We start from the raw sequence: 15930 nt of genomic DNA, 5'->3' as shown, positions 1-15930 counted from the left end.
AGAAGAAGTGATTCATGCAGTAAAATCTCAGAAAGATGGAAAAGCCACTGGTCCAGACAATATCAATGTCGAAATACTTAAACTAATTGCAGATAACGAAAGTAAAAGCCTAGATTTAATAACAGCACTATTCAATAAGATATATGACACAGGTAAAATACCAACAGACTGGCTAAAATCAACATTCGTAGCATTACCAAAAAAATCGAATTCCTCACCATGCGATGATTATCGAATATTAAGCTTGATGTCTCATGTCCTTAAAACTTTTCTCAGAATTATCCATACACGAATTTACAAGAAGTGCGAGTTCCAGATGAGTGACACTCAATTCGGATTTCGAAACGGATTGGGAACACGAGAGGCTCTTTTTGCTTTAAATATGTTAACGCAACGATGCAGAGACATGAATGTAGATGTATATGCATGTTTTATTGACTATCGAAAGGCATTTGACTGCGTTAACCATCAAAAGATGATCGAAATTCTGAGAACAACTGGAGTTGACGAACAAGACTTGCGAATTATCTCAGAACTATACTGGCACCAAACGGCAACAATTGAAATAGAGCACACAACATCCGAAGACATACAAATCCGACGAGGAGTGAGACAGGGTTGCGTCTTATCACCGCTACTCTTTAATTTGTATTCGGAGTCTATATTCAGAGAAGCATTAGACGAGGTCCAAGGCGGAATTAAGATTAACGGAATCAGCATAGACAACTTCAGATATGCTGATGATACCGTCTTAGTAGCAAGCAACGCACAAGAACTACAAAATATAATAAATGCGGTAGTTCACCACAGCGAAATGTTCGGTTTACATCTAAACGTTTCCAAAACTAAAACTTTAGTATTTTCAAAGACACCAATAAACGTACAGGTGTATGCCAAGGGTCAAATAATAGAACAGGTAAATTCCATAAAATATTTGGGAACAAATATCAATAGTCAGTATAATCCAAAAAAAGAAATCCTATCAAGAATCGAACAAGCAAGGAAAACATTCATGAGCATTAAAACATTTTTTACAAGATCAGACCTTAGTCTACAGCTTAGAATCCGAATGATCAGATGTTACGTTTTTTCTGTCTTACTGTATGGCTGTGAAAGTTGGACAATGGACTCTGAAATAGAAAAAAGAATAGATGCTTTTGAGATGTATATATACAGACGAATGTTGAGGATTCCATGGGTACAAAGAGTTACTAATGTTGAGGTACTTCGTCGCATGTGTAAACAAAAAGAATTACTAAGAATAATCAAAGAGAGGAAAATGCAATACTTGGGTCATGTGCTGAGAGGCGAAAGATATGAATTACTTTAAGTTATACTGGAAGGAAAAGTACAGGGCAAAAGATCAGTAGGAAGACGCCAGAACTCGTGGCTGAAAGACCTAAGGAGATGGTTCGACCGCTCATCCGCAGAGATCTTTCGCGCAGCAGTTTCCAAAACTACAATTGCCATTTGGATCGCCAACCTTCGAAAGGAGACGGCGCAATGAGAAGAAGAAGAATTTAATTGCATATTTCGTGTTCTGCCATTACCTTCGTCTTGTCTATATTAATCTTCAAGCCCAGTCGTTCTCCTTCAGTGTTTATTCTATCTATTAGTGGTTGTAGCACTTCTTGGCTATCAGCTATTATGACTGTATCATCAGCATAGCGAAGATTACTAATAGTATGTCCGTTGATTTTGATTCCATCTTTAGTGTCACTTAAGGCTCTATCGAAAATCGTTTCAGAGTAAAGATTAAAAAGGAGAGGTGACAGAACACAACCCTGTCGCTCTAATAGTGTCCCCAACGTTTAGAGTTTTTTGTAAACCGATAGCATCACTGTAAGTTGTTTATGTATTTTGTTATTATTATTTGTATTTGTAACTGTTTATGGCAAAATAATAATAAATATGTAATGTTTCTCCCTAAACCAAGTGGTAGTATAATTTCCTTTAAAAAGATTCTAACCTAATTCTTTTAATGTATTTTTTAGGAAAGAAAAGCCTATCTTTTTATCCAGCAGGAAGATTCTTGTAAGCGGCGTCCAATTTAAATAGCTTAGGAACCTTCTTGTGTTGTTTTGTCCAGAAAATCCATGTAAGTACTTTTTGATATCTCTTTTTGTAGTTACACCTTTCCAGTCCCTTTTTTATTCACTCACTCACGACCCAGCTCTCCAACCAAACCAAGAGTAGACGTTCGTAAACGTTCGGGATTGTTTTGCTTACCCTTTCTCGAGCCCAGCAATTTCTGTCTCTAGTTTTCAACCCTCTATACTTAATACCTTATTTGGTAGACAATATAACTGCTACACGTTTGTTACCAGATTTGTCATGTCATGTCTTTTCTTCAATAAGTTCTTTTACTTCCCACTCCAATTATTGAATATCATGTTCCGGAACTGCTATAAAGAGTTTGGGAAATAAAGTGTCTCCTTGTCAGATTCCTCTTTTAATTTTTATACATTTTGTATCTTTGTGTAGTCTTACAATCATGGATGTAATATTGTATATATTTGCGATCAGTTTGGAGTATCGATAATACATGTGACTTTCCTCCAACGCTCTAATTACGCTGTTTATTTCTATCGTATCGAAAGCTTTCCGAAAGTCTACACAGACCAGGAGCAACAGTCGGTTGTATTCGATGGATTTTTCTATAATTTATTTTATACAGTATTTTACATTATTTTATACAGGTTGTTAGTGCCAAAGTTTTTCGTAAAACCTGCCTGCTCCCTAGGTTGGTAAAAATCTAATTTCATTTCCAGTCTATTTATTATTATTCTTGTGAAAAAGTTCTAGAGGTGGTCTAACAGGCTTATGGGTCGGTGATTTGCGAGGTATGTTGTGTGGCTCTTTTTGTGTAATAAAATAGTAAGTCTACTGTGCCATCTTGTAGGTTCATGAGGATAAATATTATAATATGATAATTAATTAGATCCTGTTCTGAAGCTATTTTCTTGTGGCATTTTAAAGTAATTACTATTTAAATGGAAATAAGCCACAATTAAAGGTTAAAGTACGTTTACTGATGTCAATAAACTTACTTCAACCTTTAATTGCGGCTTATTTCCATTTAAATAGTAATTAATTAAATCCTATAACTACAACCAATATTTTTTTTTAATTTTAACCCTTAAATGCCCAATCGGGGTCACTATGGGACCCCAGACATACATTTTTGGCTATAATATCTTTATTTGAAACATTTGGCAACCGCGCAATCAGGTATTTGTGTGGACGTGTCTCCTACGTTTTCTGTTAGTATACCACAAACATTCGTGAGGTGCAGTGGTCTGTAAGAGAGATTTAGATAAGTGGGGTCTCGCTGTGACCCCGATTGGGCATTTAGAGGCACCAGAATATTTTTATTATTTTTAACATTTTTGTCATATGCCTTCATACTAATGAAGAAGCTGTTAGGCGTTATCAAGAGTGGAACGAAAAACATCCGAATAACAAAAAAGAGTGGACGGTACTTACCAACAATGAACTGGATAGCTTTTTAGGAGCACTTATCAAAGCTGGTGCTTTAAGGTGTGGGAAAGAATCGACACGAGAGATATGGTCTACAGACACCTCAATACGCCGGTCATCTTTTACAGCCGCATTCGCTAGGAACCGATTTGAAGAATTATCGAGTTTCTTGAGGTTTGATGACAAAGTGACCAGGGTGGAGCGGAAGGAACAGGATAAGTTAGCGGCGATACGAGTAATTTGGGACATGTTCGTCTCTAACTGTGACAAAGCCTTTGAACCATACGAACATATAACCGTTGACGAACAGTTAGTGAGTTTTAGAGGAAAGTGTCCTTTTAGACAATATATAAAATCAAAACCTTGCCGCTAAAATGTTAAAACATCTTATTTATCAAAACTTCAGGTGTACTTTGGAAAACTACCAGGTGGTAGAATAGAGAAAAATCAGGGATTTCGTGTTGTGAAAGATCTGGTGGAACCATATCATGGCAGTTGGAGAGGAATTACAACTGACAACTTTTTTACCAGTGTTCCTCTTGCTCAATATCTTTTATCTAAAAACCTTACTTTACTTGGGACCGTCCGCAAAAATAAACCTGATACACCACCACAACTAAGTTTGACAAAAAGACCTGCGGAGTCGTCAATATTTGCTTTTACTAAAAAATTAGCTATGGTTTCGTACATACCTAAAATACACAGGATGGTACATCTTCTTTCAAGTCAACACGATAGTGATATAATTTATCAAGACTCTCAAAACAAACCCTTGACGATTTTAGACTATAATAATACCAAGGGTGGTGTTGATAATGCCGACAAACTGATTAGGGAATATTCCTGTAAAAGAAGAACTGCTCGTTGGCCATTCAGGCTCTGTATGAATATTATAGACATATGTGCACTAAATGCCTATATTTTATACATTGAAAAAAATCCTGATTGGAAGAAAAATAATTTTTCACGAAGACGTATTTTCCTGTTACAATTAGGGGCTGAGCTTGCTCGAAACAACATGGAAAAAAGAGCGAAATATATAAAACATAAAGCCTATGTAAAATCTGCTCTAAAAGATTGTGGCATACCAATGGTAAACCCAACTACCGAAGTTGCAACTCAACCCGTCCATTCAGCTAAGAAACGTGCTCGTTGTTACCAGTGTCCGCGAAACTGTGACAGAAAAGTGAATACCGTTTGCTCTTTTTGCAAAAAATTTATATGCCAGGTGCACAGAAAAGAAGAAAAAACTATTGTATGTAAAAATTGCAACTAAAAGTTATATGCTTATATTATTATTTAATTTTAATTTTGTTCGAATTGAAAATAATTTGTTTCTAGAAAAGCCGTTAATTTTGCATGAAAAATAAATAAAAATTATTCAAATATGCTTAAAATTATTTTTAACCGTGTTTTCCTTTTAGTCAGTGCTAAATGACGTTACTAAATTGAAAATTTTAGTGGGGTCCCTAGGAGACCCCACATGGGCATTTATGGTTATTTTCATATCACGGGCATTTAAGGGTTAAATACAAACAGAATAAGGACTTCAGTAAAGAAATCATTAATTGTTAACACATAAACTAATTTTTTAGTATATATATCAAGTTAGGTGCACACCACAAAACTAAAGAAGGAGAACACTGCGATACAAATAGATATTGTAATAATGGACCAGTAATTACTGGGATTAGCGGCATAGCGATACATGAACGTTATGACCCTAATAATGCTAGTAGTCCCAATGATATAGCTGTTATAAGGCTAATTGATAGGATTAAATATACAGGTAAGAAAACTTTTCTTTATACAGATTTAATATATTTTATTTTACTATGAATGTCGTTAAGTTCCGCACGTGATATTTTAAAATTTGTCCAAAATTTAAATAACGGTTCTTTTCAAAATTCTTGTATAACGATTAGTCTATAAATGTTGCATTTATTTCGTCGTTCGTTCTTAATCCCATTCTCGCATAAGTCCATAATCTATATCTTTCTTATATATTTTACCTATCTTAAAATTTTTCATTTCCTTCCCTTTAGAATTTTTTAAACTGGCATGCTTTGGCTTTTATACAGGCGTTGTAGTACTTTTTCTACATAGTAAAATGCTGAGACCAACCGAAAAGATGTTACCGGGACCTCACGGGTAGCATCAGAAAATAGCGGTTCTTCACATCGATTCACTAGTCTCGATCAATTATTTTCTAGTCATCGTATATTTACTCTAAGTATGTTAAAATTAAAACTGCATGAAAAGTATCTAATTATCTAAATATAGATATTAAATAAGAAGTGAAAAATTTAAAACAATATCTATCAATAAAAGATCATATTTTTTATTTGAATTAGCATATCTCGACGACGAGGTCATTGGCAGTAATGATAGTATTATACAATACTATCATCAGAGACAGATATTCACAGACGCTCTGAACGTGGAAAAAAATCTTTCCTGTCTTGGGAAGCAACTCTAACATGGCTTCGTATGGACGCAAATAACGACATCTGATAATAAATCTGTTGTAAAAACAACCTGAATAATATTGTAATCATATAGTTATTTTATCAAATTGTGCGCTTAGGTCGTCAGCTATCGTGTTAACGTGTGTGCGACTGATTCCCTATATAAGGGACCCGTCAACCCCTCGTTACATAACTTAAGACAGACAGTGCCAATTTACCTCTCGGCAAGTGAAGGCCGGGTGTGTGTGATCCCGAAAAGTACGTAAGCCGCGTATGCGCTATCGTGAGCCGGTGTTTTCAGTGTTTTGTGTTAAAACGTATATAGTTGGTCTCTCTCAATTTTATCGTTTCATGTATATCTGTTACTGCCTCCCCGCACTCACTGTAAAGCTAATATTTGTATAACTCTTTATGTAATAATCAGAATTGCGATAATTGTCAATGTTTGAACCAGCCCTTAAGTCTATTGTGTAAATAAATCGAAGGAAAATACCTCTTAATTGTTTTATTGCTTCAGTGGACCTTAATAAATATTTTGAAGCAATTAGGTGTTCAAATACGCCCTTCTTAAATGTGGATAGTTTGGCAACAAAGTTTACCCTTTCCATCCAAAATCCGTAAACCAATTTTTCGAAACCAAATTCAGATTTATGCTTTAATCTGTACCTTCTAAGAATTGCAAGGCAAAACAGACGTTGATAAAGATGTTATTAGAGACATGAGGAATCTAAAATTGCATTCCACTACATATCTCCTCACCTAAGCAAAAATCCTTAGCGAATTGATTTCTAGTACTCATAAAGAATATACCGGAATAAAAGGAAAAAAGACAGTTAACATTTGATTTCACGTATAGTGCGTCTGTATATCTGCTTATACGTATTTCACCCTAAAAAGGATCACCCGAGACTGCTATTCATATATGAGTACTATACTTTGTTTCAAAGTGACTAGTCTGTACAGGGTAAGATATGCAATGCTAACCTTTCGCCATTTCGCCAAGACGTTGCCAGTTTTATGCAGTGAGCGATGGCGTTCTCTATTGTCTATCTTTCAAAATAAACGGAATAAACCAGGAGTTCTCAACAAGTCCTCACGTACAATTTTATGTAATTTACAAATATCGTTTGCTAATAATTTTACATAATACTATACATTATTTGTTTCTAATAGTAATTGATCAACTATTATCTTTTATTAGTAGCAGTAGTATAATAAAATGTGCTTTAAATAAACATTTGTTTCAAAGTTTAAAATAATACCGGTAATTTCTACTAACTGCCAAATTTAAAATGTTATTTATGTCACTGCGGTGCTAATTACTGCCATAACGTGTAAGGAATTTGTAATTTTGGTTGATATCAACTGCAAATACTTTCTTCTAAGTTATTCAGTAATTAAGAAGTAATAAGAGTAATTCTTGTACAGAATATGTTTAAAAGCTTGATACATCCAGGGCCTTAATTAGTCTTTATTTGTTCTGTACCATCTTGGATGTACTGTTACTGTTTTGTTATTATTTGTTGGTGGCTGTTGTTGTGATTTGCTGTTGGCAATTATTGTTATTATCTGTTGTGAGCTGTTGATATATTTGACCCCGAATTTTTACCGCAAAATGGAGGAAATTGATCATTGGAAACGTGGAAAAGCTCTGAAACTTCCAGAGAAGCAGATACTAATGAAAATAATTAATTATCATCTTAATCAGGATAACAACGATTCTGTATCAAGTGTAATTAGGAAAGTGTCAGAAATGAGTGGTGTTTGCGAAAAGACTGTTTCGCATACGACAGGAATATTCATCACCTGCTGGATTACAATCTTCAAAGAGTAGGCACAAGAAGCGAAACACTACCTAAAATGCGAGTTACTTGATGTAGTCAAGGCCTTCAAAGCAAGGTGTGACAGGTACATAATAGAATATATTGCCAAAAATCACAATGTGAAGATTCTGAGGCTCCCACCCTACCACTGTGAACTCAATCCTATCGAAATCGTTTGGAGTGAAGTGAAACGGTATAAAGCTGGACGCAACGCAAATTTTAAAGAAGCTGAAATGTGAAATTTAATCACAGCAGCCTACCAGGTCATTACGCCAGAGAAATGGAAAACTATGTAAATATTCAGAGTTATGGTTATATCAGGAAATTTGTTGGGAGTCGACAAACAAAATTCATTTATAAAACAAAAACAATATATTCAACGACAAAATGATATCGGTAGCTGAATGTACACACAAGATAAAAATACACCATCAACTATGAAATGGGGGTATACTATACATATAAAAATAAGCAGTAATATAATTAGAAAATACCTTTACAAAGATATATAATACAATTATGCACAAATAAAGTTTTGGCGTATCTCGAGATATTACAGCAAAAAAAATGAATAAAAATTATAACAAACACAAAAGATAACAAAAATTAACCAAATCTAAATTTTCAAAAATACAAAAAGGTAACTGAAATGAAAACATAAAAATGTAACCAAACCGCACTTGGTTAAATCGTTTAGCTCTCTCGCACTATTATTTAATGATAAACTGAGACTTAAATGTTCATAATTATTACTTATTGAAATTTCTTAGTAGCTGATGGAATTTGGTTCGTAACAAAAAAATATAGAATGTTTTTTTAAATTGAATGCAAAATTCAGTAGCTACTCTCAACTACAGGTGAAGACATGAATGAACTTTGAATCGCCCAGATGATTGCAGATAATATGATACCATACCATATTACTCGCCCAGATAAGTGGAGATACTAAGATTATGGTAACTTACAGTAATTCCTGACGACTGCTGCATTAATTCACTGAAGTTAATACTATACTTGTATTAAACACTGAATTTAATTTAACATTAAAGCTACTTTATAACTATATTTAATCTAATATAGTATAAGATAAAAAAAACTCAAATAAACAAGTGTATACACACTTATAAAGAAAATGCACAGATACGGTAAGGTAGCAGATACGATAATATGAGCGAAGCGTCTCACGAGAAATAACTCTTTTCTTAACGAGTGCCCACTCAGAAGTAACTTGGTTTCTCTCAAATTTTACCAAACTACCTCCAAAAAAGAAGAAGGGATATCTTACACTCAGAAATCATGGGACAGTATCCATTTCTTAGAAGATAAAATTCTAACGACATCGGAAAGTTTGAGATAATTAACGGTAATAGTAATTGGACGTGATAAAATATAAATCTTCTAGATTGGGTCTTTACAGAAAAATTACTATACGAGCCTTCGAAATATTTACAAATCTATCATAAAGGACCCGCCTTTACCGAAAAGCATTAGTTCCTTTCATACTCCGGATTAAGACGGAAAGGGTTAAAAACCTTTCGGACGCAAGGAAATTTCGTGCATTCAATAAAATTTTGAAGATGGTAAACCGAACATGAGCGTATCATTACGGGGGTAAAAGGAAGAAAAATAATTAATATTTTAATTATACAAAAAAATGTTACAACGTTAAAGAGAATCAACTGAATACTCCGTTTCAAAATGGACTTCCTGGAAAAGACTGGCTTTTTTCTTTGTGAAACGTCATAATCTATCCGTTAAAAAGCCGGAAAATGTTGAGATAGTAAGAAGAAAGAGTGTTGACTCTTTTATAATAAATAATTATCGTTGCCTTAAATAAAAACCCTCGTATATCACAAAAACTAAACTTTACAGGAGAGAGTAAAAACTGGTCAGCCACCTTGAAATAGAATGCTTAATAAAATTTTATAAAACACTAAAGTAATAATATTACATTTAGCATAAATATACTAAAATTTCATGTGTAAATTGTTATTATCACTTTAAACCAGTGAAAGACAAGGTTATCCATTTAAGTCCATTTATATTTACGTGGTTTCCTTACAATTGGTATTTTATATGCAAGATTTTCTTTAATATACATAGGCATCAAAGAAGAAAATTAATAATTGTCGCTAAATAGATTGTTTAAAATAAATAATAATTAAGTATTGATTATTATTGAATCAGTTATTCATTTGATAGTGATATGTGTATTATAAGTATCAACATTATAACAATAATGTTTTTGAAAGAAAGATTTAGGAAAATAGAAATAAACAATATAAAAACGCAAACATTTATTTATATCAAGATACAATATTTTAAAATACATGAGGTACGGAAGGTACTACTACATACGAAAGGTACTAAAATAGCCCTAATAACTGATTACCAACCTCTAAATTGGTTGCAAAGCTTAAAATCTTCTACAAAAAGGTTGACAAGATGAGCACTATTGGTCCAAGTCTATGATTTAACCAACGATTATCTGCCCGGCAAACGTAACATAGTAGCCGATACACTTTCCAGACCACTATGTGAACACAATGATGTAGTGTCCTGTGTGATATGTGAAGTGCAAATTTCCATCGGTCGGCAGATGAGACCAGGGTAGAACAATTGAATGACCCATATGTTGCAAATATACTCCAATCATGCGTAGACTTAACTTTGAATGAATATGTAAAATAAACAGATCGTGGATACTTGCTCATACAAGGAATATTCTAACGTTACTTGTCGGAAGAAGACGAAGAAGAGGCTCAGTTATTAGTACCCACACATAATCGTGAAGCCATTATAAAGGAATATCATTATGAGATAACTACTGACTATTATGGCATTGAACGTACTTTGAGAAGAATTGCCCAAAAATTTTTCTTTCCAGGCATGCGCCGTTTTGTTGCTGAATATATTAATAAATGCCCAGATTGTCAAAGATATAAGGCCTCTAGCCAGAAACTAGGTACACTATTACAAACTCCCCTCTATGCGCAACGTTTTGATATACTTGCCATCGACTTATTTGGACCATTACATAAAGGATCAAGAGGTGAACGTTGGATTTTGGTAGTCGAAGACACATGTATGAAGTGGATGGAGATAATTGTCACACAGCTAAATTCTACCCGTAGAGGGATGGACCCTTTAGCAGGAGGGAATAGACACCCCTAATGCTCTTCGTGTGATCCACGTATCTGCTCTGAAATACGTTAACCTCAATTATGTTGAAGCTGTCACGCTTGTAGCGCCAAGACGAAGACGAGGACGTCTATGGAGGTATAAGGGATAAAATATCCATTTGCATCTAGTAGATGTCAAGTGGTCGAATATGTCTATTTGATCCAAGAAATGCATTGTATCTGATACAAAAACTTAGAGAAAATACATAAGGTATTGGATTTGTTAGTTAGTTTAAAGAGAGTTGAGTTTTAACCTTCAATAAAGAAACACACATATTTATCCACGATTATAAATTTCTTGTAACAGAAACCCTAGAGATTACTGAGAAAAAGGTAATTTAGGCTATAACATTTATTTGTCCATCGTTATGATTTTCTTTTAAAACTCAAAAATCCCCAAGAGAAATACATGCTATATATTTTTGTCACTCAAATTGTGGCAGGAAATTCGAGTATTTTAGAAGTTAATTAATGACAGTTTATTAGTATAACACAGTGATCGATTTTGTTTGCGAAATTTCTGAGTCGCAAAAGGTTCACGTAGTAAAAAAGTGCTTCGGTAATTCGGAACCAAAAGAGAGACCTTAATTAATATTTGATTTTATAGACACCCCTACTGCCCTTGGTGTGTTTCACATATCCGCGTTTACACACCATAACCATTATGTTAAAGCTCCAACACCTGCAGTGCCAAGACGAAGGCAAAGACGCCCTAGCAAAAAACATGCATATTCTGCTGGTACCTACAGTCTCCCCCTGGCATCTAACGAGCTCGATGTCAGGGTAACGCCTATGGAGTATACGATGATCTATAGAAAATGTCACACCGAGAGTGCAGTACGGCTAATATAGGAATGCACAATTGCCGGATTTCACGCCTTGTGCTTGGCGATACAAACAGGTCCAAGTGGTTGTCACAGAACCGTACCCAGATCTCTACGCCGGGCTCTGTTATTTATTATAAAATATTATATTGATAAAATAATTGCCTTCAAGTAGCCAAATAAGAGGCATGAATTTGAATAAAAAGACCTTAAGTTTTTAGCGAGAATTTTATTATAAAACTGTATACTTTATTAAACTAACAAATGTATTTTAAATTACATTTCTTGATAGCTATAAATATACCGGGTGGAACCTCGGTGGCAAAATTTTAACACCTACTATGAAATTTTCTTTTATGGAAATCTGAAGTGCAGTTTTTGTCCTTGTTAAAACATAATGCAGTCTCGCATTTTTTACACACAACATAAGTTTACCTAGTTCCTTGGCATAGCAACCTGGTAGTTTTCAGCGAAACCTTGTGTTATTCCATATGGGATAATGTTTTTTCTTGCCCACACTTGACCAGATGAGCAGGTATAAGGTTTATAGTGTAAGTTATTTAACATTATATTATATTTATACTTTATTAAACTAACATATATATTTTAAATTACATTTCTTGATAACTATAAATATACAGGGTGGAACCTCCGGGAACTCGATTTCCGTGCACCCAGCCCAATATCCGAAAAGCCCATACTCTGATTGGACTGGTCAATGTATTTTATTGGTTATACAGTGTAAAATAATCGAGGTTACTGACAGATATTCAATTAATTATACTAAAGTCGTCCTCTACATCCGAGATTTCGGATTCGCTTTTGCTACTCTCCCCTGTGTTCGCGTGTATTATCAATTGGTCTACGTCATCTTGCAGGTTATCCGCAGTCCACATCTCAGTTTTCGTTTTCTCAACAACATTAGTGACATAATTGCGCCAGTTTTGCTCTGTGACGCGTGCGAAACCGTCGTCGATCAACTGGCGTACCTCATCGTTTTTAAAAGTGGTATTATGGGTACCCACATATCGCTTAACTTGGTTCCACACCATTTCTATAGGATTCAATTCGCAGTGATATGGAGGAAACCTTAAAATATAAACATTATGTTGTGAAGCATACTCATCAAGATGATATTTATCGTATTGATCTTTAAAAGCACGCGCTGCTTCTAATAGCTCGGTTTTCAAAGAACACTCCTCGAAAAAAATGTCTTTTTCCACTAGCCATTCCTTGATTGCAGCTTTATTCCAGGAATTGTTAGGGAATCTCTCTTTACGGGAGTAGTACGATGCATTGTCCATTACAATGATATTTCTGCGACCATTATTTGGTAAATTTGATATTAATGTCTCCTTAAACCACGACTCAAAATATGCGGCATCCATTTCATCGTGATAGTCACCATCATTTTTCTTTGCCAGAAAAACACGCTGTGTGCCAGGAAGGAAACCTCCTGAAAAACCTGCATGCAATAAAACATATCATGGACCTCGTTTAGTAGGTGCTTTTAAGCCAGTACTTAAACCTTTGAGAAAAGCATCACGACTGTTTTGTATCGTAGTATCGCACCATTCGTAATTTATAGATTGGCCAACATTAACCCACGATTCGTCCAAATATATGATATTGCAATGGTCTTTTCGCAAACGTTGTATAGTTCTCAAATAATTATGGTGCCAATGAATAATATCCTCTCGCTCCACCATGATGCTTCTTCGGCCACGTTTCTTATAAACAAATCCAATATCTTTCAGAAGTCTGTATAAAGTAGAAAGAGACAACGGCTGTATATTCTCATTACCTTGTATGAAGTTATGTATATGCTTTAAGAATAGCGGCAAATTTTTCATGAAAAATTTATAATGAACAATTCTCCGTAGAATACTTTTTACACCCTCGTCATATGTGAATATTCTAGAACGTGATTGACACACTCGTTTTTTACGTTTTTTTGGCGATTTCAACGTTCCACTCTGTTCTTTTTCTTTTTTGAAATTGTAAATGTTTCTTTCGCTAACACCAGTCATCAACGAAGTACGTCTTACAGCAGCACTTACATTAAGTTGTTCCTTTTTTTGTAAAAAACACAACACATTTAACACTACGAGTTTAGCGCAACCGTTAAATAATTCACCGGATTTAAACTTATGGGACTCCATTCTCTCTGTTGAAACTCGGACTAAATTTTGAAGTGTAGTTTCGTTTTCCAAAAGCACTTTCACCCTAAGGATGGGTAGGGGGTGAAATAGGGAAAGCTTCGAGTTTATCAAATACTAATTATGACAAACAAGTTTATGGCCATATTTAGGTGATTATGTTAATGATGGTAATTTGTAGCAGAAGTTTTACAAAAGAAATGAAGACCTATTTATAGAAACAACATAACTGTATTTTTAATATTTTACATACAATAGAAAAAATCTAATTTCTATGAAAGAATTGGAAATTTGAATATTATATATAATATCTATAAATAATATCATTTCCAAATTCCAAGTTTCCAAATTCTTTCCTAGAAATTATGTAGGTTTTTTCTATTTTATGTAAAACATTAAAACTACAGTTATTGTATTTTGTTCTTGTAAAGAGGTGTTCAAATGTTACTCTTATAAATATGATTCAATTGTATATCTCATGTTGACGTTTTATATGCAAAATTCATAGTTTTCGTTGTCAATAACTCATCAATGCCTTTTTATTCTACTGTATATGTATACATGATATAAAATATTTTACTCGTACTGCCGGCAGATGCATTTTATCCAAGCCGGTCCTGTGAGACAATGAGCAATCAACAGCTGGAGAAAACCGACAACCCTGCGCGATTATTCTCCATAAGAAAAGCGTTGCTGTATCTTACCCGTACTGCACTCTCAGTGTGACATTTTCTATAATCGTTAAACCTCTACCTTGCAGAAAGGGAAGTGTGTGTATACATTTTTTTAATGTATACAAACCGCGGTAAACACAAACAGTATCAATTAGTTAGTCTTAAGAAATTGTCGTTTTAGCATCAATAAATGCACATCTATTTGTCCATCGTTATGATTTTTTTGTAAAACCCGGAAATCCCTAAGAATTAACTAAGTACATGCTATAGTTGAGTTTTTATTTCTAGAATTTATTAGACCAATTTGTCTTCCTGAACCAAACGAAGGCTCTGCTATAAACGACGAACTTACAGTTGCTGGTTGGGGTGCAACGGAATTCGCCTCGGGTTATACAGATCTCAAACTCAAGGTTGAAATTCCTTTCGTCAAGAGAGATGACTGTCTAAATGCTTATAGAAAAGCAAGAATTGACATACCAGGGCTAAGTGACTCTCAAATATGCGTCGGTGGAAATAAAGGAAAGGATTCTTGTAGTGGTAAATATATACAAATAATAATAAAAAAATATAAATAAAAATAATATTTTATAGAAAATTTCTAAATATTTTATATTATAAAATTAGTCGCTTGTATTATTTTTTTGTTATAAATCTCACTGCTATTTCTTGTGTTTCTTTGAAGTTGGTTAAGCCTAGCTTGCCTTTTTTCCTCTACTGCAGTTCTGCATTCATCATCATACCATTCCGCATTTCTTTGCCTTTTGGCTTTTCCGACAGTTTCCTCTGCTGACTCCGTTATAATTGTTTTTAATTGTCTCCATTCCTCCTCTGCAGTATCTTTCTCTCTAGTTCGGTTGAGTTTTATTTGGAGGGCATTTCTGTATTCTTGTCTCTTTGTTGCGCTTTTGAATCCTTCGACATTCCATTTTTGGATTTGAATATTTTTCCCTTTTGCTACTGTCGCTATTTTTTGCCGTAATTTTGCCCCTACAAGATAGTGATCTGAGTCAGAGTTCGCCCCGCGATACGTTCTGACATAAGTTATGTCTGTTGCCCATCTTTTTGAGATGAGTATATGGTCAATTTGATTGGCTTCGTTAGTTCCTGGTATTTTCCATGTTCCTTTATGGATATCTTTTCTCTGGAAGTTAGTACTGACAACTACGTAATTATTTGCTGCTGCGAACTGTGCCACCCTTTTGACTGAGTCCATTTTGACTGGTTTCAGTGTGCAAACTGTGTTTCCCAAATATATTTGCAAACGTTTCTTCTTTCCCCAGTTTAGCATTAAAATCGCCTAACGTTATAACAGCATCGTGT

General features: G+C 34.4%; 1 protein-coding gene across 1 annotated transcript in view; it reads left to right on the top strand.

Moving 5' to 3' along the window:
• Nucleotides 1-15930, top strand: part of LOC140446034 (phenoloxidase-activating factor 1-like) — a 39206-nt gene that overhangs the window by 19374 nt on the left and 3902 nt on the right. The window contains exons 4-5 of the mRNA XM_072538537.1: nt 5076-5269; nt 14899-15147. Coding sequence (XP_072394638.1) covers nt 5076-5269; nt 14899-15147 — 443 coding nt within the window. The remainder of the gene's footprint in view (nt 1-5075; nt 5270-14898; nt 15148-15930) is intronic.

Source organism: Diabrotica undecimpunctata, chromosome 7, assembly GCF_040954645.1.
Source record: "Diabrotica undecimpunctata isolate CICGRU chromosome 7, icDiaUnde3, whole genome shotgun sequence".
Classification (NCBI taxonomy): domain Eukaryota; kingdom Metazoa; phylum Arthropoda; class Insecta; order Coleoptera; family Chrysomelidae; genus Diabrotica; species Diabrotica undecimpunctata.
The sequence above is the reverse complement of the archived record's forward strand: the minus strand, read 5'-3'. Positions and strand labels throughout refer to the sequence as shown.